The sequence below is a fragment of the Hibiscus syriacus genome, unplaced genomic scaffold (assembly GCF_006381635.1).
Source record: "Hibiscus syriacus cultivar Baekdansim isolate YM2019G1 unplaced genomic scaffold, ASM638163v2 tig00110528_pilon, whole genome shotgun sequence".
Taxonomy (NCBI): domain Eukaryota; kingdom Viridiplantae; phylum Streptophyta; class Magnoliopsida; order Malvales; family Malvaceae; genus Hibiscus; species Hibiscus syriacus.
Genome location: NW_024062770.1, coordinates 1,327,438 through 1,354,823, shown reverse-complemented (window position 1 = coordinate 1,354,823; position 27,386 = coordinate 1,327,438). Strand labels below are relative to the sequence as shown.

Genomic DNA, 27,386 nt, shown 5'->3' with positions numbered 1-27,386 from the left:
TTAAACAATTTCTAAATAGAAATACAATTTAGAAATAAGTCATATAGTAAAACCAAAATTTAATCATACATGATATCATACAAGTTTCAAACTCAATATAAAAAATGTAACCTACATGCCCCCTAATTATATGGGTACCGTACTCATAAGCAACGCTGAGGGAAATCCCATTACAGATGTTGATAATTGTATAAGATCGATTCTTTTAACCTAGAATGGTAAGTAACAAGTGAACTTTCAGAAAACTTAGTAATACAAAACTACCAAAAGATACTAAAGGTTAAGAAGATATATAATAAGGCATGAAAATTTCCTTAGATATCCAGGCATACACAGATCCTAGTGATGAGTTGACGTTTCACTAATTATTTTTTCAGGTAACCGTCAGGAAACCTACAGTTCAAAAAGAAATATTCAAAGAAATATATTCAGAAGATGGAGTTAGAGAGTCTAGTGTGTTCCAACAAAACCAAAAATACTATTTTATTTCAATAAAACAAATTTTTAAAACACACAGTAATACCCTCCACCTGAACACTAATACGCAGTTCCCTAGAACTATATCCATAAGGACTTACCATAGGCTCATCGGGCATAGGATCCAACCTAAGGGAGTACCTTAGGGACTTGTGGGCCTACCCCAGGGTCACCTTAGGTCCATAAGGAATTACCAACTAGATCAGAGTTTAACATGCAAAGACTTCATAATCCTACCCAAGCAGTACCCTAGTAAAAATCAGATTGAGCAATAAACCATAATATCATAATCGTGATCCAGTAGAATATCGTAAAAAAATAAAATGAAGTTTATTTAAATCACATAATTACCCTCTGCCTATATACCATAATATAGGCCCCCATAAGGCACCCATAAGGACTTACCCTACACTGATGGGTATAAGAGCCAACCTAAGAGAGTACCTTGGGGCCTATAGGCCTATCTAAGGGTCACTTTAGGTACGTAATAAATTACTAGCTTGATCGTAGCTAAACCTCGGAACTCCAGAATCCTACCCAGATAATATCCCAATAAAACAGTTAAGACTGTAAATGGTAGTTCTAGGATCCATGAATCAGGCATATTTATTTATTTTAAGTAAAAACAGGTAACTAGAGAGCATGTATCGGGCAAACATAGTTCATAAATGGTAAATATGAAATTCAGGATATCGATCAGATAAAACATTCATGTTTCAGAACAGATAAAATAATCATATAGCACAAAAGGAACACACTAGAGTGATCAGTTATTTTAGTGAGACACTGGGTAGTTATCAGGATTGGAAAGCATGAAACTTATTTAAATTGATCAGTTTTCAGGATCAAGGTCCCAATTAAAAGGGTTTGATTACTAACGAATCTAATCAAACTTCTAAAAATTGATGCTTCAGAGCCATATAGGATTCGAGTACATCAGAAAAGTATTCAGAAACCTTTACATCGAAATAATTTGATATTCAAATATACTGGGAGTGATTCCATTAATCAAACCATCAGGGTATTTTAGACATTTTGATTCCTAAATAATTCTTAGTAACTTAATCTAATAATGGTGAATGATGATTTACAATATCCAAGAATTATATTGAATTATCAAAATTTTGAGTTAGATCAAACTAATCAGATCCCAACAGTATGATACTTGCCGATCATTCAGACTAAGATATTTCATGAATATTCACTTCTTAATATTAACTACATTAGTTGAACTAATCACCTTTACAATCATCATTGATGGGATGTCGAGAAGACAATTAGGTATTTCGTTGGTATTTATTTTATTTATGTATTGCAATAGAATCTAGAATGACCGACGTGCTTGTATCGTGCTCCAAAATCTTTAGAAGCGGTAAAACATTCAAGTTTATAGGTGTTTCCAAAATTTATCCCATGATATTCACTTATTTCTACGTCGTGAGGGTATTTAGATCATTTAAGAGCTCGATGGTATTTCGGTCATTTTATTTGGTCAAAAAATATGAATTATTTCTAGTAATTTGGTCTTCGGGTGATTATTCTAGAAATTAAAAATTCCAAGTCTTTTACCCTCTCGGAGGTCGAAAACGGATTACTAAAATTCATATAAAAAGTTAGGGATTTAATAGGTGAATCTGTAAGTTTATCTTGCTAAATAAGAGTTCTCAAGTTAATTCCACTATTAGGGGTCAATTTAGGTCATTTTTATCTCACAAGGGTAATTTTGTAATTTCATTTCCTTGTATTTCTGGAATTAAAAATTATTTAACGAGAAGTATCATCATCTAAGAATTATGGGGTTGATTGCTTTATTGAATAACCACTGAACTTGAATTATTTTTTATCAGTCCTCTAGTCCCTTATATGAGTTATTCGAGTCTTTTTTAAATAGACTAAGAAATTAAACAGATGATTTAGGGCTTATATTAGTTCTAGTATAAATTCCCATGTCATTTCCACTATCATTAGTAAATGATGTCATATTTATATCTTAAGGGAATTTTTGTCATTTCATATCCAAGAATTTCAAGTATGATAATCCTTTACAAGCACAGCTCAAAAATGAACGTTTCGAGATCAACTGCTTAATCAAACAAAAACTGAGATTAGAATCTCCTATCGGCCTCCTAAATTACTATAGGAGTCATTTAGGTCTCAAATCGATTTGTCATCATTTTACTAGAATTTATATGAGTTTAGAATAATTGATATTTAATACAAGCCCAAAAATATTTATTTATGCATACATCAATTACCTAACATGTACCACATGCAAAAGTTGTAAGGTAATACCTCAATTTTTTAGTTATACCAGTCAGCCACTTAAACTTTATTTGATCTCCCTTGAACTTAATTTCAACGTCCCATAATATCTCAGATACATGTGAAAATCATTAACATCAGAAACAAAACTTAGATGTGAAAATCCGATTGAATGAAAGATAAAATATAGAAAATCAAGTTATTGGGTTCGAATTTGATGAAATTGACCTCAAAAACAGACTCACTATGTCAAAAATAATCAAGATAGAAGGTCTTAAAAAAGTCAACAGTAGATCAAGGCCTCGTCAACAACTAATTAACAGTCAGTCAATGGTCAATGGCTTGGTCAACATAGCTTGGCTCAGTCAATCCGCTCGGCTTAGTCAATTGGCTAAGCTTACATAGCTCAGCTGGCTTGGCTCACTTGGCTCGGGTTATCTGGACTAGTTCGGGAGGTCTAGATTGATCCAGACTGGTCCTGGAACTCTCACGACCAACATATAAAGCCCAGGACGACCAAATCTTCCATATTTTCAATTCCAATGCTGATAAGTCCATTGATGGTGTTGTTTCCTGATGAATTACAGCAGAAAATAGCTTTTCGAAATACCAAAACTTCTTTAATAGTGATGGGTAATTTAATGACATTGAAGTAAAGATGGTGGGCTAAATCAATCGAGTTTTGGTCGCGATTAGCCGAGGATCACACGGACAGTGGATGTGAGGCCTAAGGTCGTCGAGGTCGACCGAAAACCGTGAAAACTGTGTCAAGATTTTTAATTTCGACACAACTTTGAACCCTTCTCTAAGGTGAATGATGGTATTTCATGACAAGGGGCTAGAGGGGTTTTGATCATGGAAGGTCGCCGGTCACAATGGTCAGAGAGTTGTTGGCCATGACGGCCGGACGAAGATGGTCGAGCCTTCGATTGTGATGGCGACGACGGAGGGGTTTTGAGCCTTTATGGTTTTCGTTCGAATGGGCCATTTTTCATATCTGATTCAAATCAAATTTAAAAAATGTGTTTTATCATTTTGAGGCATAAATAAAGCCCTATCATAGTGGTTAGGGGCATGGTTCCCCTTATTTCCCACAGTCCAGGGTTTCAAGGCTTCTGAACCTTATTTCATCATTTTTCAATTTTTTATTTCAAATCTTTTGCCTCTTAATTCAAAGAATAATGGGTATATTCAAGCTTAAGGCCCTGGATTGACTGGAAGTTCGTAGAAAGACTCCCAAATTTCCAAAGTATAATGATTTAGTCCCAAAATTATGTTAAATAACTCAAATTAAAAGCAAATAAAAATTAGGGTGTTACACTTACATGAAGAGACAACTAGATTTATGATGATAGTTAAATATGAGAAAATTTGTGTTACTAGAATCACTTCTTTGGATGTTGTCAATTAAGTCAATTGTAACAATGAATTTAATAAGCAAATGGGCATTCTTTAAGGAGCAATGCTTGCAAACCATTAAATTCTCCACATATATTACTAGCCCCGTCATATACTTAACCTCATATGTCTCTAACATTCAAACAATGACGTGAAAGAACATCACAAATTTCCTTCTTCAATATGGACGAAATAGTTTCCTTCACATGGACTAGATCAAAAAATCTTTCACGTATAAAACCTTCTTTATCACTATATCTCAACACAATCTCCATTTGCTCCCTTTTTGATTGATCACGGAATTCATCAACTATTGTACAAAACTTTTGTTCTCCAATTTCATCTCGAATACACTTTTTTAATCCTAGACTAAAAATTAGAAAGAATCTCTTCTTGAATTCTTTGGATAAATGTACTTTGAATTCTTTGGAGCATTGTTTAAAATCATAGTAATCTTATCATTGTAAGAAGCCAACAAACTTACCAATTCAAGAAAGTTTCCAATATTAGTTGAATCTTTTGTTTCACCACAGCCTCGTAAAACATAACCATGAAAGGTTAACCACTTCACAACTTCTATAGAAAGTTTGACTTCTAGTCGATTTCTTATAAGTTGTTGAGAAGTTTGTTTCTCAATCACCTTTTGAATATGCTGAAGAGAGTTTCTTAAACCATGATAACTTTCTATGACCTTTTTATGGAGTGAGTTTGCATCATTCCCAATATGAATAAGGTAAGCACGATTGGATCATGAATTAACTTTCTTCCAAGATCGAAAGCTACCATAGGTAAAAGAATTTGAACTAAGACGTACAATGGGCTTATTAAAGAGAAACATGAAAGACAATAAGCATCAGCATTTGTTGGTGAATATTCCAACCAATCAGGAAATAATTTATACCATGAATTCAAAAATCGTCAACCATGTCTATCAACATATTTCGAATCTTTAGAAGGAATTGGTTGATAAAGTCCCTTACAGATGTACGCTCTACGGACATCATCTTGTTAATTGGAGGAAAATCCAAAATAGAATTTCGTATTTCAGGATCACGCTCAATAATGAATGCATCAAAGGTTTCTTCACTTTCTTTTTCAATTCTTATAGTTTTTCTCGAATGATTATCCACCTCCGAAGAACTAATAAGTGTTGATTTTGGATTGTGAGAGCTCTCATTAACAATAGGACAATCATTATTAAATTCTGACTCCTTTAGATCAACCAAATTTTCAACATGAGAAGAATCGATATTACTACTTGAATGAGTCTTTCTTTAAAAAAAAGAATCGATTTTTCGATTACCCATATCGAGTTGTAGAAGTTTTGTACTCCTATTTCTATAAAATAATGAAAGAGAATTATTATCAAAATTTAAAGACACAAATTTTTTAAATTTTATTATCAAGGTATTCGAATGTAAGAGAATTAAATATTTGAATTTAAGAATTTCACTTATTAACAGAGAGAGGCATTCCCGGTGGAAATCAGACTCCACCAGGGGTCGGCTCTTAGCCCTTACATCTTCACCGTGATTATGGACGACATCTATTGTGCGACACCAGATGGTGTTCCATGGTGTATGCTTTTCGCTGACGACATTGTCCTAGTTGCTGAAACAAGAACTGAGCTAAATAGTAGAATGGCTACCTGGAAGACTGCTTTGGAAGAAAAAGGTCTAAGGATCAATATTGCAAAGACAGAGTATTTATTTTCAAACTTCAGTGGGAACCAAAACGATGAAGATGTAGAGGTATGCATAGAATGACACGTTCTCCCCTCAAAGGATTGTTTCAAGTACCTAGGGTCTATTATACATAAAGATGGGGGTGTGGATGATGAAGTTAAACATCGTATAAAGGCGGGATGGCTAAAGTGGAGGGCTGCTACCGGAGTTTTGTGTGACAAGAAGGTGCCTCTAAAACTTAAGGGAAAATTTTATAGAATGGCAATAAGACCAACGCTGCTGTATGGATCAGAATGTTGGGCAATCAAGAAGGATCACATAAGGAGGATGGAGGTCGCAGAAATGAGAATGCTTCGATGGGCATGTGGTAGGACTCTGTGGGACATGACACCAAACTCTGCTATTAGGATGTCCTTGGGGGTTGTGCCTGTATTCGAAAAATTGAGGGAGGGAAGGCTATGGTGGTTTGGGCATGTCCTTAGGCGACAACCATCGGATATGGTCAGGAGGGGTAGAGTCGATTACAGTCGACGGTGCCAGAAGGAGAGGACGACCAAGGCGAAAGTGGGAAGACTGTTTGAAAACTGATTTGAAGGATTTAGCCCTTACCGAGGACATGACCTCAGATAGGAAAGTATGGAGACCTAAGATCAGGGTAGCTGAGTAGTATAGGTCACATCCTTAGGGTGTATCATCTCTGTCTTTTTTTTAATGCCTTTATAGAAATTTCCATGACTTCTACTTTTTATACGTCTCTGTCATTGTAATTTATGAAGGCAAAGAACTAGGGTATTGGAGAAATGTTGCCTCAGTTTAGGTTTTAACCCATTTGACCTTATTTCTTCTCGTTGCTTGCTATCGTTGACTTCTGTGTATTCTTCTCTTCATGTTTCCTCTTTTTAATTTTAGTCGGATCTTACGTTTCTGTCTATATGCAGAGCTTTTTACGCAGGGATTTAATTGCATGGATTAATTCTCATTACAGATGTGCATATGTAGAGTATTTAACTATGTATTTGATTTTTATTTTTATACATGCATTGCATTTTATCTTTATTTTTAATTTTCTGACTGCTGGAGGTCTTCCACGGAAGCTGCTCTCAACCTGGCGTTGGGGGCAGCCTACTACCCTACCTCCCACTTATCCCATTACATATGGAAATAATGTTTTGTTGTTGTTGTTGTTACTTATTAACAGAGAGAGGCAGATGTTTAATTGAATTGTTCTGAGAAGATCAATATTTCTATTAAGCTAGAGTGAACCGGATGCATTGATGATCAGATGTGCAACTTGTTCCCTAGATCCACACCAAAATCACCAATCCATTAGTAAAATAATTTAATAAAAAGATAAATAATAATAATAATAATCATAATAATTTGTGATTAAAAAAAACTTATAATTACAATTGACTGAAAAGAGAATTCAAGCACGCTTTGAATGTTGGACATTGGGCAAAAGATAAAGCTTAACTACGATTTCTGTGAGGTAATCTTAATAGTGTAGACAAAGATCGAGACTTGAAAGTAAAGAGCGGGGTATTGTAGAAAATAGGTCGAAAAGAAGCATTAATATAAAGAAAATGTAATATTCTAATTTAAATAGGATTAAAATTATAAAGAGATTAAAATAGACGAAAAAACTTGTTCAAATAGAACGGATCGTAATGGGAATAAAATATTGAAGGAATAGAAAAAGGGGTAAAACATAGGAGAGGCAATTATGGTTTCAAGACTTCTTCAAACGACACTAAATATTTTATACTTTACAATTTAAGCTTTGATTTTTTAATCCTTGTATTGTAATTCTAGGGGCAAATAAAATTTCAGGAACGAATAAATTTTTTAGGGTAGAACGAAACTAGATAATTTATAAAAAAAATATATAAGGAAAATAATTACATTATATTAAAATTTTAAAATTCCAGGGACAATCGCCCCTATCCGCCCTCGCTCGGTCCATCTATATATAGAATAATTATAATAATTTGAAAACTAATGATATATTTTATGATAAAATGTTTATCTTTGATTGTCGAAACTAAGGGTGGCAACGGGCAGGCAGAGACAGTTTTGCATTATCCATTATGTCTCCAACACTTGTGGGTACGGTTTTGGGAACCCCTATTATATGTTTCGGGGATTTTTTTTCTCCCCATACCCATCCCTTACGTATCCCTACGGGTTTCGATTAATTCCCATCCCTATCCCAAAAATTAAACAAACATTTTTTAAATCAATGTAACACCTAAAACTTGTAAGATATATCAGATTGTCTCAAATTGGTCTTTATCTATAGCATGAAAGTTTCAAACGTCAATATTCATCTAACACCCAATATATATGTACAATTTTAATCTTTTTCAATCTCAACAAATCAATGTATATTAAATAAGAAAATATCTAAATTTCAATTTTTGTTCCGTTGAGATGTAACAATTGCAACACATAATCTTATAATCTTATTATATATAATTTTTTATTAAAATATATATTAAAGGTATATAGATAAAAGATTATAAATATATTTTTAAAATTTTGTAAAATATCGAGGATCCTTACGGCTATTTTTCGGGGATCCCCACGATCATTCACACGGGGTATAATTCGATTATCCCCACAATTATTCATACGGGTACATTTCGATTATCCCTACAGTTCAGATATAGCAATCCCATCCCCATCCCCGCGAGTGAAGATTTTGATTATTTTCTATCTATGTCGGTTCGGATCTCCATGGTTTTTGGTTCTCCCAATTGCAACGCCTAATCGAAACATAGGAAGTCCAATGAGGCAGAAAATGGTTGTCCCTTGTTCCTATATGTAATGGGGTAAGGGGGATGTAAAATAGTAGGTTGCCCCCAACACTAGATTGAGAGCAGCTTCCGTAGTAGACCTTCAAATTATGAAATGCCCTCCATGGGACTCGATCCCACGACCTCAAGGTTAAGAATCTTGTGCTCAATGTTAAGTCTAGTGAGGCAGAAAGAAAGGAAAATGATTGTTTTTCTGTTAATTAATTGGGTTTCTTACTTTTAAGCCCATAATATATTTCAAATAAGATTTTTAATTATATTTAAGTCACTATATTTGTTTATATTCATCGATGTAGTATGTAATTCATATAAAGGAATTGGTATATTCATATAAAGTAGCAAATATATGAGAAACTATTTTATTTTTTGAAAAATGGTACTTAGTATTAAAAGGAAAACAAAGTACACCACATACAAGGATCTCATTAAAAAACCTCCCTAAATCCTACTTTGGAGGAAAAAGAATATCCCTTGAAGTGGTAGAAAATCAAGATCAATATTCGATTACAACAGGATATCATCTCACAATCCTATGAACCCAAAGTTACTGTCACAAACACGAACCGAAACCTACATAAAAGCAGGCACCAAGACAACTGGAAAACAGCTTCCAGAACAGGGAACATACTGACTATAACACCAAGGCTAAACTACAACCCGCAAAGCACAGCAGAAGAAGAACATAATCAAAAAAATCAGAAAAATATAAAATTTCCAGAAAATTTAGAACTCTTTCAACAGAAACCAATCACTAATGATTCAGGGCTTCGAAAAAAGTCTTGAACGATCGGAACCAACGACGGCTAGAGTGAGTTAGCCCACACACTTATCTGAACCATAGAAGAGAAGAAGATCTGATCAACCGAAAAAGAACTCCCTTTGAACCTAATTTTATTTTGGCACAACTAGATGTTCCAGATCAGACCGAAGAACCCGAGTTCCATAAGGAACGAAGTTGTTTTTTAATTCTCTGAGAAGCCCAAGCCTGCAGTAGATCTTTCAAATTCAAAGGAAACACCAAACTAATATTCCACACGGAACACCAGCGTTGTCAAACCTGCCAAACACACTCACAATGACACATAACATGATTAATAGTTTCAGTAGCACGATTACAAAAGGAACAAAAAGAATTAACAACACAAGGAACATCCCACTTTTCCAACTCTGAAATAACCGATAACCTTTAATGCACCGCTTTCCACACAAAACCCGAAACTTTTGGAGGGACAAAATTGCACCAAACCAATTTCCAAATTGGGTCTTCCAATTTCCCTGCAGAAGCCACCTTTGAACAGAAAGATTTAGAAGAGAACCTACCATCAGCAGATCCTACCCATTTTAATCTATCAATAGATGGGGCTAAACTAACAGCTCTATTCAAGACCAGTAAAAAATCCTCCCAAATAACTTTTTCCCATTCAAAGAAATTCCTTCACAACTCAATCTTCCATGCCCAGACACCGTTTTCCCAAAGCCCAATCTCCTGAATTTTGCCGGATTTTTTTAAAGCCAGTCCAAAAATTCTAGGAAAAGAAACTTTAAGAGAATTCACTCCAGACCAATGATAATTCCAAAAATCAATTTTAGATCCATCACCCATAATGCAAATAAAATCAGAGAGCAAATCCCCCACATTAGAACCGACCGAGTTAACTACATTACACCACACCCACGAAGAATTACACCTATTAACCTCTTTTGGGAGAATAGCATCCTGGGCGTAATTATACTTAGCAGCTATAACTTTTTCCACAGACTATCCTTCTCCTCTCCAAATCTCCAAATCCACTTGTTAAGCAAGACACGATTACTAGTGTTAACATCATAAATAACCATACCCCATATGATATAGGCCCACAAATAGTATCCCACTTAATCTAATGGATACCCCTCTCCGAATTACCCTTCTAGACAAATGAGGCAATATATTTATTTATAGAATCTGCAACAGACTTAGGAATAGGGAACAATGACATATAATAAACAGGTAAATTAGTTTACACGGATCTAATCAGAGTAAGCCTGCCCACAAAAGATAAAAATTTACCTTTCCAGCTCTGTAAATGGGACTTTATTTTATCCAACACAGGTTGCCACATAACCTTTGAATTCTTTTTGACACCTAAAGGAAGACCCAAATATTTCGTAGGAAGAATATCCCATCCACAATGAATTGAATCCTCCCAACGTTTAATTCTGGAGTCATCAACATTGATACCAAAAATCTTGGATTTCTTGGTATTTAATTTCAGACCCGCAGCCAACTCAAAACTTTTAAAACACGATTGAAGTTCTTTAAGCTCATTCCATTAGCTTCTGAAAATATCAAGAGGTCGTCTGCAAATTGAATATGAGAGATTTCTACACTTCCAAACCCAACTCTAACCCCACCACACAAGCTGATATGACACGCTTTCTTTAACATGCTACTAAGTGCCTCTCTAACAACGTTAAAGAGCAACGACGATAAAGGGCAGCCCTGCCTAAGACCCCTCTTGATTGAAAAACTATTAGATAGACAACCGTTAACTGAAACCGCAATGGATAGAGTCGAAATACAAAAATGGACCCATTTTCGCCATCTTTTTTCCAAATCCCATTTTTCTGAGAATAAGGTTAAGAAAATGCCAATCAACTGTATTATACGCTTTACTAAAATCAACCTTAAATACCACAACTTATTTTTTATTTTTGGAAAGATCATCAATAACTTCATTATCAATCAAGATGCAGTCTGCAATTTGCTTACCCAAATTAAAAGCGAACTGGTTCTCCCCCAACACTTCTTTGAGACAACTAGCCATTCTCTTAGTCATAACCCGAGACGCTATTTTATACAAACTCCCCACCAATGAAATTGGTCTGTAGTCATTCGGAGTAGCCGCCTCACTATTTTTCGGAATAAGAGCGATGTAAGAATTATTGAAACTAGCATCATCAACTCTGCCCCAATAAAAATCAGCCATGAACTGCATAACATCAACCTTAATAACCACCTAGAATTTAAAAAAAAACAAGCTGAACCCATCCGGCCCCGGCACCCTAGAACCATCGAACGAGTTGATAATAAACCAAACCTCTTCTTCGAAAAATGGACTCTCTATGAACCTTCTAGAAGCAGCACATAATCTCTTAACAGAGATATCCATTTTCTTTACTGGAATTGTATGCACATCATTATAATTACACCGGAAGTAACTAACAAAAGCTTGTTTAATCCTAACTTGTTGTTTAAAGACCGAATTCTGGACCTTCAGCTTTGAAATCTGGTTAACTTTAGCTCTTGTTGACGCAGTTAAATGAAAGAATTTAGTGTTTCTATCACTGTCTTTAAACCACCTAAGTCGGGATTTTTGAAGCCACTCTCGTTCTTCCAACCTTAGTACTACCCACAAGCGAGCCTTCAATGCTACTAGTTCAGACTGAGCAGAACACGAACTGGGATTCAAAATACACCTTTTTTCTAACACGTCTATTAATTTCCCCAATTTTTCCACTGAATCAGAATTACTTTCCCGAATATTTCTTTCCCTTTCTTTTGTCACATTCTTAGTTTCTAACAAGGACTGAAAAATGCTATTACCTCTGTTAGCCTCCCACACACCCTTAATGCTATAAAAAAGAATCAGATTGTAAGCCCAATGATTGAACCATTTGAAAGGCCTAAAAATTTTCTTTGCTTCATTTCTTTAAGCAAAACCGGGTTATGATCCGATAGGCTTCTTGGTAGAGTAAACTGCACGAACCCAGGAAAATAACAGGCTATATCAGATGAAACTAGAATCATATCCAATCTGCTTGCAGCCATATTCGGGCCACCCCTAAACCAAGTAAACGTACTGCCTGAAATTGGAACTTCAATAAGCTCCCACGTGGAAATAAATTATTCAAACAGTCTACTCGCAATAGACTGATCAAAGGACCCAATTCTTCGACCATACCACATTAAAATCACCCCCACTATAACTGGGCAGTTCAAATTAGAAATGACATTACCTAGGAGCTTGAAAAATTCATATCTTTCAGATTGATAATTCGATCCATAAACATTGACAATGCCAATCTCAGACCTGTTATAAATCAAACTGCCTTTAAGAGCTACAATTCTCCTAAGGCAAACATTACTGGTCATCTCAAAAGTATTACGATCCCATAGTGCAATAAGACCTCCTGAAGCGCCTTATGCAGGCACAAAAATCAGCTCCCTACAAGATCTACCTTTAAGTTTATGTTCAACATAACCAGAAATCTCATTCACTTTTGATTCCTATAATAGAACTATACTTGGATTGTTTAACTCTAACACCAGAGTAATAGCTCTAAGCTTAATACTCATCCTCAACCCTCTAATATTCCAGCTCAAAATAGAAAAATTTGAATCCATATAATTTCAAACACACACCAGAGAGATTCAGTAGTAAATAGACCCATTCATTACTTACCCACGAACTCATTCTGCTCCAATCTTTGAAGCACAACCTCTCTCGACGCGGAGAAAACAACGCCCAAAGCCTCGCCGACACCCAACGTTTCCACTGCTTCAATTTGTGAACCCGGCCGACCAACAAGTAACTCGCCCGTATAAAAACCACGACCAGTCACACCCCTTCTGCCATTTTGAAGCTTGACTCGCTTTCTCGTACTCTTCTTCTTCCTTTTCGGAACGTTGCTCTTCATACCCATTCTGTTCATAGCCACAGACTCCCCTACATCAGTACTTGTACGCAAATCATGTAATTTTGATTTGGAAATTTCCTGGTTAAGCATCAAGAGTTGAGCAATATACCTTTCAGGAGATTTAGATAAAAGCCTCTCATCCACAACTCTAATTGACGAAACCTCTTTAATCGGTATATCCAACAACCTTGAGCTGTTAGATAATGTCTGAGCCTGCCATAATCGTTCAACCTCTCTATTTAAAACCATAAGGCCAACACTATCATCAGCTGCCTGGATTTTAGGCCCATCATTAGAAATAATCGGTACCTCATGCAAATTATATTCAAAGGCCACACTCATTTCCACCTCAGTAACCACGTGCCCCCTACTAGCTGCCACTAAAACATTCTCAGTGTCGCTCCTCTGACAGGTCGAAACATACATAGCTCCCCCATTACAATCTGTCTAGAGACCAACTCCAGCAGCCCATTCCTCTTCGATTAGAGGGCCGACACCCGCTACCTTAGCATCTGAACGCCACGCTCCGCCACCAGCTAGCGATCCATCAATAAACACACGAGTCTCTTCCTGAACTTCTGTTGAGATTTTAATGGAGTATAATCTACCATTGTAAACAATAAATGCTTTATCTGGTATATCCGAAACATATTGAACTTCCAACAAGATCTTTGCTACGTCGAACCTTAACCGATTACAGGTGTCTTCGTCAACCAGTAGAACTTTACCCCACAAGCTTCCCAAATCCATGAAAAATTTCTCACTCCAACTGCTAGAGGAACATCCGACAAAAAAACCCAAACTTTAATTCTAACTTTGTTTTCATAGCCTTCCAGCATTTCAAGTTCATCAAACCAACGATGAACCCAAAACTCTCTATTAGACCAGTATTCCAGTCGATCATTTTCATTTCTGAACTCAATAACAACTAGTAGCTCATGCCAAACGCTAACCTTCACGACTAACCCTTCAGCACTGAATGCTGAGAGAATAATGTCTTCATTGTACATGTTTTTAATTTTCCCTACCAGACAAGATTTTCTCCATGAAACCTTCTTCTCCAATATGCGAATATTAGAACTTTTCTTAGCGTTTTTAAACATTGGCCATGGATCTATTCCTTCAACAATCGAAACGTGAATAACGTTATCATGTCCAGAAGGATTAGAGTGCTGAAAATGATCAACAACCTCAACTGCCCTTCCTTTAACATTCTGCAACCCACCAAGCACTTCCTTATAAGACCTGTAATCCCTTAACGACGGCTTCCACACTTTTTTTATATAAATCCTCCTACCTCAGACCTCTTGTTATTTGCTACTCCCATGTTGTCATGAAAGACTCTAATCTTAAAGCCATTCATGATCCTACCATCTGCCCTACGGACTGCTGTATCTGCTTCGGATTTGCTTCTAAACCTTACAAAAGCAAAGGTAGAATCGACTGTAAGTCTTCTTCTACTTCTGTACGCTATAAACACATCGGACACGGCTCTGTAAGCCTGAAATGCCTTATTGAGAGTATCACGATGAATCCTTTTGCTCACATTGTTGACAAACACAATATAACATTTCGAAACTTGATCACGCCTCACCATCACGACAGATGCCCTTATGTTACCTTCTCTTGTTGCACCTATGATTCTATCATGTTTAAGTGATCATGTCACCATATTCATACCATAGGGTACATGTTGGCGATTTATAAAGTAAAATCATGCCACTTTGTCCTTGTATTTTTACTATACCAAAGGTGTTACACATATCCATGCGATCTTTTACATTGTATGCTTATTTCAACTGATGATAAAATTATTATTATTAGTAGTAGGATAACTTATGATCACTTAATTATTAATTTTATTTTAATACTTGATCTTTTAATTTTGTCAATCAAACCATCTAACTATTTAATTGTTATCAATCAAATCATTAATCATTAATATTTGACAGAAATATTGACATAACAATTAACAAAATTTACATAGTAATATATTTGGTCATTATTATTTTTATATTCTATTAATTTAGTCTTAATTTAATTTAATTAAAAAATTAATCTTTTAGTATATGATGACACATGTCACAATAACTTGTTGGCATATGTCACAATAACTTGTTGGCATGTGTCACAATAATCTCTGGACATGTGTCACCTCTTGATTGGAGGATTAATTTTTTGAATTGAATTAAATTAAAATTAAGACTAAATTAATATGTAAATAATGAGGACCTAATGTGTAGTTATATTAATTTGATTAATTGCCACGACAACATCTGTGTTAAGTATTAATGATCAATCATTTGATTGACAATAATTAAATAATAATATAATCTAAATGAAAAATTAAAAATTAAAAATGGATAATGAAAAGGAAAAATAACTATGTTATTATACGTATAGTTTACTCTTATTATTATTAACCCAGGCAAAAAAATCCGAATAATTAAAAAATAGAAATCGTCATTTAGATTCCTAAACCTAACCATATTCTTGTCTTCACCACAGGTTTACCAGGTTACTTTTCCTTCCTCTAGGAATCTATTCACTATTTGGAATTAAAAAAAAAAAAACAATTTTCTTTTGCAAATTCTTCTCTTTGAATCGTCCGTTTGCCAAATCTTATTCCATTCTAACCTTGGACCAATTCAACAATCAAACCCGACCTTTCCATCAGTCAACACATGATACCCTCTTTTAAGCACATATGCACCCACATCTTTTAATTATTATAAAGCAGAACAACAACGCAACGTTTATTTAAAGAACTATTTTAATTTTTATGTCTTTTATAAATATTTTAATCTCTAATTTTTTATTTTAAAATAAAAATATTTCATAGAAGTAAACCGTTAGTTAACAAATGATCAAGGCTCCAAAATAATAGACTTTTTTTGCCCTAAAATAAAATGGCAGGAGTTAAAAAAAGAGAGCTAAAGTAACTATTTAGCAAAACGTTAAAGACTTCTTTCCCCTACAATATGTGATCAAAATGCTCGAAAAAATATGAACTAAATTAATTATTTAATTAAACATTGAGGGTAGGGGTCAACATTCAATTGAGTCAAGTCAAAAAATTGAGTTATTTAAATTCATTAGTACTGTTTTATAACTCAAACTTGATTTTAATTTTTTTCAAGTTGAGTCGAATTTATAAAATTTGACTCAAGTCGAGTTGTTCAAGTTTTTATTTAAATTTAATTGTAAGTATTTATAATATTATGATACTATTGATTCCAATTTAAACAATTTTCTATAATCATATACAAGAAATATATATTTTTCATATTTTTTATATGTGACAAAAAATATACATATATATGTCATACATAGTTGAGAAACTCAACTCAAACTTGACAATCAATCTATTAATTACTAAAAATTTCAAGATATTCAAATTCTATCTTATAACTCGACTTGAATGAGAAGTTGAGTTTATGAAATTGTAATTCGAAATTAATTCAAGACTAGTATTTTCTAGTCCAATCGGTCAAAATAATCGATTTTTCGGGTCGAATTTTGCTCATCCTAAGTGTTCTTTTTCACATCACACCTTGTTATAACTTTAAAAGTAAATATACTCATGAAACCAAAAAACATATGCTTTGGATTGCCGCTCAAAACATGAACTCTCTCTCTCATTGCTCGTGTGAGAAGGCTAATTGTTCAAATACTACATCTTGGTTCTTAATCAAGCAAAGAATTGAGTGAAAAAGAAAAGATCCAAATCATGCGATGAACTTGGAAGACAAGTCTTAAACAAGCAAAGAATTGAGTGAAAAAGAAAAGATCCAAATCATGCGATGAACTTAGAAGACAAGTAGAGCTTTATCATACTTACCCTTTTGTCAAACACAAATGGGCTGCAGACGTTAGCTAGGTTTCTCATTTAAGCCATCCGAAAACGAATCAATGGCGTAGACGTTTAGTCCTCTTGTCCGACCAGAAGCCCCTCCTTTTAGCGACAACACGTCGAGGACAATCCTGGATAAACCACAAATACTTAGTCAAGGACCAAATCAAGTCATGATCTAGCATTTAAAAGGGGGAAATATCAAAGATGAACTTACAAGTTCTTCAATGCCGTCCCTAGTTCTGGGGTCTCACAATTAATGAGGATCTTGTATCCATTTTGGACAACGAATGGTTCGAAGGCAGATCAATCCCTCTCGGTGCTGAATGACATTTAAAATAAATTACTTTCCATTTGCAATAATAAAATGTAATGGGGAAAATAATAATCTTAATGCAACATTCTTACATGGCTTATTAGTTGGTGCACTTCCATCCAGCTCTATGAGTTTCTATATTGAAACGAATTCATCAGATCATGACAAAAGAAACTTAATCCTCTGTAAAAGAATTTCTGAAGAACTTAAGATGCATATAACATGGTTGAAGGGAAAGGGAAGTCACTTTCAGATTCTCATAACACTCCTCGAGATTATCGTTATATAGTATATGATCAAAGATGCCAGACAATTTCCCTTGCTCAATTTCTGCTTCTGCATTCCGGAGCCGCTTTAGGATTTGCTCCTCTGTCTCAGTTCTTCTATTTACAGCATTCTAATTATGACAAGACTAGGTTGACAGTATGGTGATAAATATCAGATGGACAGTACTGATTCACCTTGCATGGAGCCGCTCTTAAAACTCTGTCATCGAAGGAGGGCAGATAAAAATGAAAATGGCATCAAGAGAACTTGCCTTCACAGACCTTGCTCTTGAACATCGATGTCAAGAATGCACCTCTATAGTGAAATTTAAAATGATTTAAAATAAAAACACATTCAATTGAGGAGAAAGGTAATATTATCTAAAGGTCCAAAATTCAGTACTGAAGTCTGAAACATATTTCAGTCCTACCTACAAGATATTATCTAAAGGTCATCAAGTTACCTGAATTATATACAAGTGGCATAATATACCTTTGCTAAAGTATGCAAGGAGATCATCAGCATATCATTAATTGTTAAAAAGAGCTGGCAGATGTGAATATAATTTCATGAGATCTGATATGCCAAAGTGTTCCCATAAGAAAGCAAGCTATCTTTGTGAACTGATTCAATTATATTAGGATTTTAAACTACTGGGTTTTCCATTTGGTACTATAACTACTATTAAGAGAACCGTAATATGTACAGTTTACCTTCCCAGAGTCACCTACTGCCTCAACAGCTTCAATACTGGTTCCATATATATTCCCATGTACAGAAGCAAACTCGAGAAATTTCCCATCTTTTATATCGTTCTCCATTACACTTCGAGCAGTGAAATGGTAGTGAACTCCATTGTTCTCATTGCCCCTTGGTGCACAGGTTGTGCGGATGACAGAGAACCCAAACATGGATGGGAATTCCTTCATAAGCATGTTTATTAACGTCCCCTTACGAACTCCAGAAGGACCACTGATAACAAGTGGCTTCTCAGCGTCACCTCTCATATCCTTACTCCAGGCAACAACTTCAGTTCCCAAATCCTTTTTCTGTTCCTTAACATACTTGGTGTCCACCTACCAATATTTGAACAGATCTTAAGTTTTCAGGAATACCACCTCAAGAAACCACATGCAGTCATCTGGGGTTGAACCCGTAATAATAATCATTATTCGATCTCCATTCAAAAGGATGGCTGAATGGCCTTTACAGGGCTTTGGTTTTGTTCCCGGAACTGTGGGAATCACCCTGAAAATAATACCAGAAACAGAACTCATAACTCTAAACCGAAACTCTGAAGAAGAAGAAACTTTATTAGCTTGGTTTAGCCAAAAGCTAACCATTTGTCTGTAGATTTGTCATCAATCTGAACCCTAATATATGATGTAGAATCATGGTTTGCCCCACCAATCACATACTGCCAAGAGATACAAACACAAATCCTCAGTCAAAAAGGATGATTGGACATATTAACTAAGAGATAACAAGTACCAACCGGTGACAAAGAGAAGCACTTTATAGGGAAAAAACAAACAAATTAAGCATTAAATTATCATACTGTTCTATCACCAACACGGGCAGAGGTCTCAAAGCCTTTCGATTTGAAACGAAATCCATTTTGGAGATTGTCAAAACAGAATGCTGGGGCTTAACCCTGATGATTATAAACCAAAACCAAATCAAATCACAATAAAACTACTAATGATTAGGTGAACTAAAACTCTTAATTAATTGCCACAAAATGTCCTCCCCCCCCCCCCCCCTTTTTATGGACAAGTGAATAAGAGCAATTTCCATCCAAATGAATTTATATTACACAAGACAAATCGATGTTTAATGGCTCACCACCGAGAACCAATGCCTCCAATACAAGATTCTCCTGATCAATAAACATGGAAACATAAAAGAGATCAAACCAAAAGAATTTATATTTCTCAGATCTATCAAACAATGTAAACCAAATGCACTGAAATGAAAGATACCGTCTATTGCATAGAATCTATGTAATTACATGTCTGAATCTAAAAAAAAAACAATGTAACTACATGTCAAACAAGAACAAAAATAAACGTAAAATTAAAAAGAACCAAATTTTGAGAGGTACAACTATTAGAAGCCCAAAAATCAAAACTCAGATTCAAATCGAACATTACAATGCATAACATAGAAGAATAAACAGGCAGGGAAAAAGAAACAACAAGAGAGGGAAACAAGCTACAAAATCAAGTTTCAGTTGGTTTTTATGTTTCAAACCCGAATACAATGAAATAAAAAGGAAAAAAAAAATCAACAAAACACCTTAAAATATCAATATGTGATAATGAACAGAGCTATGACTTTTGAAGAAAAGAAAGCTGGAAAAGAGAAATAAACAGATTTGTTAGACAGCAACTTCACACCTTCGATAAGAGGCAAAAAAAAAAAAGGATCTTCAGAAGGGGAAATAATCGAAGTGTTTAAATTGGTTAGGCAGAAGGTAATTGCAAAAGTGTTAAATATTTGAATGGAATAAGAGGCAAAGGGGTTTTGCTTAAGCTTTCGTGGTCCTTTTAAGACAGAAATATAGTCGAGTTAGGAGGGTGTCAAATCAGAACAAACTTAGGATTTAAAAAAGAACAGGTAAATATGATGAATAAGCAGCAGCTGGTTTGAAAGAAATTATAAGATTTATGAACACACATTGTATGCATTTTATATTTGAGGGAAATAGTTTTTTTAAGTAGTAATATTTTTTTTATAAGTTATGCATTTAGTATTTAAATTATAATTGTTGATCCGTTTTAATATCTAAATTTTTAATTTTTTTATAAAATTATACATAACGTTTAGTTTTTATTCATTTTATTGTCACACCATTAAAAACTTAATGAGATTTTTCCACGTGATTTTTTATGGATAAATTACATTATTTATCAATTAGTTATATTCACGCTCATATTTTGGTCATTAAAATTTAAAATTTTTTAATTTAACTGCTCAACCTTTAATTTGCTAATGTTTTAATCCCTCAAATTTATTTTATTAATAATATTTTGTGACATGATATTTTTATTATTTTATTAATAACATAATTAAAATAAAAAATAAAATTGAAAGTTAGAATGATTAAATTATGAGTAATTTGAAAGTTAAGTAATTAAATTTAAAAAATAAACTTCAATTACAAAAATAGGAGTGAGAAGATAGTTGAGTAATGAATGATGTAACTTACCGATAAAAAAGTGCCAAGTTGTAATAGTTATGCTAAATTTTTAACGGTGTGGTACTAAAATGAAACAAAAACTAAACGTTACGTATGGTTTTGAAAAAAATTGAAAGTTTAGATACTAAAATGGATCGAAACTTATAGTTTAAGCACTAAATGCATAATTTACCCTATTTTTGAGTAACACAAATGATCATTGACTATATGATATTGCTACGTTGAGTCTCTTAACTATTAAAAGTTATAAAGTGGTCATCCGACTGTAGAATGTTGTTTTGTTGAGTATTTCGACTATTAAAAGTTACAAAATGGACACAAGACTATTCATATGTTCCAAATGTGTTCTTTTCTATTATAAATTTGATGGTAATTTGAGTTGGACGTTAACCTACTAACTGAGAAATATAATAAAATCTGATATTAGAATCTCAAACGACCATCATATCATAATCAACATATTAACGTCCAACTCATTCGACAATCAACTTTTTAAATGATGAGTTTTGAACATATAAATAATCGGGTGACTATTTTATAACTTTTAATAGTGAAATAACTCAAAAAAATAATATTCTATATTTAAAAGATTATTTTATAACTTTTAATAATAATAGTAATTAACCCAAAAAAAATGACGTAAACAGCCGAAACAATTTGTAAAATAACAGTTAAAGTGTTGATATATAATAAAAACAATTTTATAAAAAGAACTTTTTACTAAAATGACATAATATCCGGAAAATGCTTCACGTAGAAAGTTCCTTTTATTACCAAAAATCACACCAATTTCACAAGTTAGCGATTTGGAGTTTTAATTATTATATTATTAAATTAAAGGTTTAAATTAAAAATTATCCTGAAATATTTCATTGTTTGAATTTTAGTCCATAATGTTTTTATCAAAATAAATCATCGAGTTATAAATTCAAACCCTAAATCACTAACATTCAAACAATTAACACAAAAAGATCCATAAAGTATTTATTTTTTTGAATTTAGTCCTTAACATATTCTTTTATCAAAATAAATTCGTAATGGAAAAAATAGAGCTCTAAACAGCAAACCCATTCATGCATTATAGTAGTAGGTTTTAAGAGTTAAATGAAATAAAAGAGTTGGTGTTCATAGTTTGACTAAGTTAGTGTTCATATTGAAATACCTACATTTACTACCACTCCAGTCTCATAAAAGGATTAGGATTTAGGGTTATAATGTTTAATTATTTTCTAACTCATTCAATTTTTGAATTTGGTGTTCACACTGGAATACGTAAGGGCTCCTATTTAAAACTAAGAAAGTTAACTCGGCAGACTATGAAAGCCCAAGCGAAAGAGTCCTAAGTAATTGCTTGCAAGCGTTAAAATTATACATATTCCCAATCAATAACAAGCTTAGCAAATGAACCATGTGTCAGGCCCCGCGTGACCAAGCTCGAAATATATGCGCCAGAGTTGATGATAGAGGTTCTAAAGGACATATTGGGCATGACCAGTCTGTCAGACTTGACCCAAAACGTGAAGGGTTCAAAAGAGCCCGAGCCTGTTCACACTGACCATACAAACAATGAAATCCACATTTTATCAGATTGTGTCTACATAGGCAGCGCAAATATGAAAAGAGACAACAAATCAGAAATTATTGTGGGAGAATCTTACCATATCAAGTGTGAACAGCCATCCAAGTCAAGAATCAGACTTATTGATGTCATAAGAGTGGAAGCTTGGGTGTATTCCCTTAAAAAGGGGGATTTGATTAGATGGTGATTGATGGAGTTTCCTTATATACATAGATTTGTAATTAATAGGGCTCATCTTAGCCATTGATCTAGTTTGATCTTAGATGTCCATTGTAAGGGGATTCAACTATAAATAGAGGCCTCCCCACCTCATTTGTACACACTTCAATTTTTACTTCATTTGAGTAATAAAGTGCATTCACTCAATTCTCTCTTATTGTTCTTTGAGAGGCATCTCCTTTCAAGAGTTTGTCCTTTTGCGTTTTTACTAAGTGTTCTTACTTAGTGTTTTCAGACTGACTTATTCGCCAAACCGACCAAGAAGCGCTCCAAGGTGACTAAGGTCGTGCGCTCTGGAGTTGGAATCTCCAAGGGCGTGACACATGCCTAGGGATGGGGATTGGACCCGGATCCGATGGGTTCCGACCTAACTCGACATGATAGGATCTGGTTTTTCCTTTTAAAATTCGAGTTTGGGTCGGGTCAAATTTTTAGAGGGGGTTATCGGGTTCAAATTAAACATAAAAAAATATTCGACTTGATCTGACCCGAAATATATTATATTTATATACATTTAATATATTTATAAAAATGTCACACTCTCTCTATATATTAAGGTTTCTTTTTTGTCATTTTCATTTTTACTCTTGTGCTGCCTTTCAAACCATCTCTCTCTTCATCTTCCTTAGTTTTTTTTACTCCCTTTGCTGTGGGTTTTTTCTCTTTATCTTCCTTAGTTTTTTTTTTTTTTGCTTTCCTTTGCTATGCTTATGTGTATTTTATCTCTTCATCTTCCTTTGTTCATATATTTCATTTCTTTTAAGTTTTCAATTATTTTTTCATTCAATATGGAATTTTAAAACTTAGAAACTAAAATCTTTGATTTCAAATCCAAAATATAGTAATTCAATCGAAGTGGTAGTTATAGAATTTAAACAAAGTTATGGATTCAAGCATAAGGATTTTTTTATAAAAATCATTTTATGTTATTTTTGAATTTAAATTCAAATTGATGAATGTTTAGGAATATTTTTGAAACCATGAATTTCTAATGACTTAAATATGTTGAGTTTTTCTTTATTTTTCATTTTGAATGAACTCTGGGTTGAATCAATTTTTTTATTATTATTCTTCATTTTGAATGAACCTAATTTCTGGGTTGAATCATTTTTTTGTTTATTCATTTAAAGAACCCTAATTTTTGGGTTTAATCAGATGGTTTAGAATAGTTATTGAATATCAGGTCAGATTGGGTCAGTTTTTACATAAAAAATCGGGTCGAATATATTTTTCTAAAGCCTGGTCGAATTTCAGATAGAATAATATATTAATTAGGTCGAAGTCGGGGTGATAAAAAATCTGAGCCGACCTGACTCAAGCCATCCCAAACCATGTTATCCCTTTATGAACCATTGTATCATATTATGTGTTCATCATATGATATGAAAAAAAATATCAATTCGTATCACTATATGACGCTTTTTCGAAAAAGTTATACCCACCAGTACAATTAGGTGCCTCCAAAAACATTGTTCTATGTCGTAACATGCCATTTGGTTTGCCTAATGGACCTACGACATTCATGGACTTGATGAACCGAGTATTCCAACCATACTTGGATCAATTCGATATTTATAGATGATATCTTGGTATATTCCAAGTCAAGAGAGGAACATGATGCTCATCTTTGAGTAGTTCTTCAGACACTCCGCGAGAAGAAGTTGTATGCCAATTTGTCAAAGTGTGAATTTTGGTTAGCCGAAGTTACTTTTCTTGGTCACATAGTCTCTACAGAAGGCATAAGAGTAGATCCAAGAAAGATCCAAGCTATAGTAGATTGGCAACCTCCAAAGAATGTTTCTGAGGTTCGAAGTTTCTTGGGACTTGCTGGTTATTATAGACAGTTTGTGAAGAACTTCTCAATGTTAGCTTTGCCACTAACTAAATTTTTACGAAAGGATATACCATTGTTTTGAACAGAGAAATGTCAAGAAAGTTTTGAAAGGCTTAAGAGGATAGTAACAGAGGCCCCCGTGTTGGTACAACCTGAGGCATGTAATGACTATGCTGTTTTCAGTGATGTATCCCATAATGGATTGGGGTGTGTGCTGATGCAAAATGGAAAAGTTGTGGCTTATGCCTCAAGACAATTGAAGAATCATGAGAAAAATTATCTGACTCACGATTTAGAATTGGCAACCGTTGTGTTTGCATTGAAAATCTGGCGTCATTATCTGTATGGGGAACGATGCTATATTTATACGGATTACAAGAGTCTAAAGTACTTGTTGACTCAGAAAGAACTGAACTTGAGGCAAAGAATATGGATCAATCTTTTAAAGGATTATGATATAATTATTGATTATCATCCCGGAAACGCGAATATAGTAGCGGACGAAAGATTTTTGCCTCTCTACGGGCTTTGGATGCACATATGTCATTAAAGGAATATGGTGCCTTGATTGCTGAGCTTAAGTTAAAGAAGATGTTTTTGGATCAGATAAAAGAGCTACAAGGTTAAGATGAGAAATGTTTGTCGAGAATGGCACAAATTGAAAAGAAAGAGACCAAAGATTTCGAAATAAGAGATGATTGATGTTTATATTATCGGAGAAGACTTTGCGTACCCGATAATGAAGAATTGAAGGAAGAAGTTCTTCTTGAAGTGCATTATAGCCCTTTGACAATGCATCCAGGCGGGAATAAGTTGTATCATGATTTAAAAAAGTAGTTATTGGTGGTCTGGTATGAAAAGAGCTGTATCGGAGTTTGTGGTAAAATGTTTGACGTATCAACAAGTGAAAGTTGAACATCAAGTACCCTCTGGACTGCTTCAACCGATATCCATTCTTGAGTGGAAGTGGGGGCAAGTTACTATGGATTTTGTTTCGGGGCTACCTTTATCACTAGAAAAAAAGAACTTCATATGGGTAATTGTAGATCGATTGACTAAGACAACTCATTTTATTCTCGTTTGAGTATATTACTCGATGGATAAGTATGCAAAATTGTATAATAAAGAAATAGTCAAACTGCATGGAGTGCCTATATCAGTAGTATCTGATCGGGACCTAATGTTTAATTTAAGATTCTGAAAGTCGTTACACGAGGCATTGAGGACTCAATTGAACTTCAGCACAACTTTTCATCCGTAGACATATGGGCAGTTAGAACGAGCTATCCAGATACTTGAAGATATGCTAAGGGCATGTGTGATTGAGTTTAAAGGATCATAGGAAAGGTATTTGCCTTTAGCCAAATTTGTGTATAATAACAATTACCAATCGAGTATAAATATGGCCCCGTATAAAGCCCTGTACAGGAGAAAGTACCGAACACCATTAAATTGTTTTGAATTAAAAGTCTGAGACCTAGTTGGACTGAAATTTTTTAAAGAAATTGATAGAAAATAAAGATTATTCTGGGTAATTTAAAGATAACATCCAATCGGAAGAAATCTAATGATGATTTGAAAAGAAAAGAAATCGAATTTCAAGTGGGAGATAAAGTATTTTTAAAGGTGTCGCCTTGGAAGAAAGTTTTGAGATTTGGGCCAAAGTAAAGTTGATTCTGAGATTCATTAGACCTTATAAGATCTTGAAAAGGGTCGGACCAGTAGCATATTAATTAGCTTTGCCTCCGGATATGGATAAGATCCATAATATTTTTCATGTATTGATGCTCAGAAGATACCGATCAGATCTATTTCACATTATTACACCAGAGAAGACAGAGATCCGATCAAATTTAACTTATGAAGAATAACCAGTACGGATCATGGCTAGAGAAATCAGGGAATTACGTAACAAAAAGATTCCTTTAGATAAAGTACTCTGGAAAAATCATAAGGTTGAAGAAGCTACTTGGGAAAGAGAGAAGGACATCTTCACTCCAAGTGTTTACATAAATTCGAGGATGATTTTTCTTAGGGGGAGAATTCTAATACCCCAAATATCAGATCAAGGACTATATTGAAAAGATTTGAAAATTTAAGATTTATTTGAATAAGTGTAAAATATGAGAAAATGATTTGGAATAGTGTTTATACTATTTTTTATTAATAGATAAATTAAGAGGGCACTTTGGTCTTTTAAGAGGGTGAATGAATTTAAAAATATATCCTTATTAGGGATTTTAAATAGGGAAAAAAGGAAAGTAAAGCATTTATATTCTTCTTTTTCTCCTTAACGTGAGTAGTGATCTCTTCAATGGTGTAAGGTAAACTTCTGTTAGCTAGTTTTTTCTTTAAATTATGGGTTTCTTCTGTAACATTAAGTGATATGTGAGCTTAAGGAAGGATTAAAGAAGATTAAAACTAAGTTGTGGATGTTTTATAGGAGATTTAAAGAAAGGGGTTTTAAATGCCATGTTGATATATATGTTTTTATTGAGGTTTATTAGGAAAATTGACTTGTCAAAGGATTGAACAAGAGATTAGAAGCGTGAGATACGATTAAAAACATGTTTAGAAAAATGGTATGATTTTTGAGTTGAGATGTTCCATGAAGATGTTAGATGTTAAAGGTGGCAAAATGAAGTAAAGTTAGTTGGGTTAAGTAAAAAAAAGTTAAATAGTATTGTTGGAGGTAAAAGTATAAGATCAGAGGGAGAAATTAAGTGAAGCTCGAGCTAAAAAATGGTAATTCTGGGCAATGGTATCGATACTGATATAACATTACTGATACTATAGGT

General features: G+C 34.0%; 1 protein-coding gene and 1 long non-coding RNA gene across 2 annotated transcripts; both read right to left on the bottom strand.

The window, feature by feature from the left end:
• Window positions 1–17,579: 17,579 nt before the first annotated feature.
• LOC120130220 lies at window positions 17,580–18,050 on the bottom strand. The gene is made up of 3 exons (XR_005516809.1): window positions 17,949–18,050; window positions 17,735–17,870; window positions 17,580–17,622 (listed from the first exon to the last, which is right to left on the bottom strand). It is a non-coding gene; the product is annotated as an uncharacterized LOC120130220 (long non-coding RNA).
• A 339-nt stretch (window positions 18,051–18,389) lies between these two features.
• LOC120130181 (guanylate kinase 2-like) lies at window positions 18,390–19,648 on the bottom strand. Its single transcript, XM_039147489.1, has 5 exons — window positions 19,600–19,648; window positions 19,313–19,401; window positions 19,095–19,171; window positions 18,873–19,002; window positions 18,390–18,830 (listed from the first exon to the last, which is right to left on the bottom strand). The coding sequence occupies exons 1-5, from the start codon at window positions 19,646–19,648 to the stop codon at window positions 18,405–18,407; spliced, it is 771 nt and encodes a 256-aa protein (XP_039003420.1). The 3' UTR covers window positions 18,390–18,404.
• Between the last annotated feature and the right edge of the window lie 7,738 nt (window positions 19,649–27,386).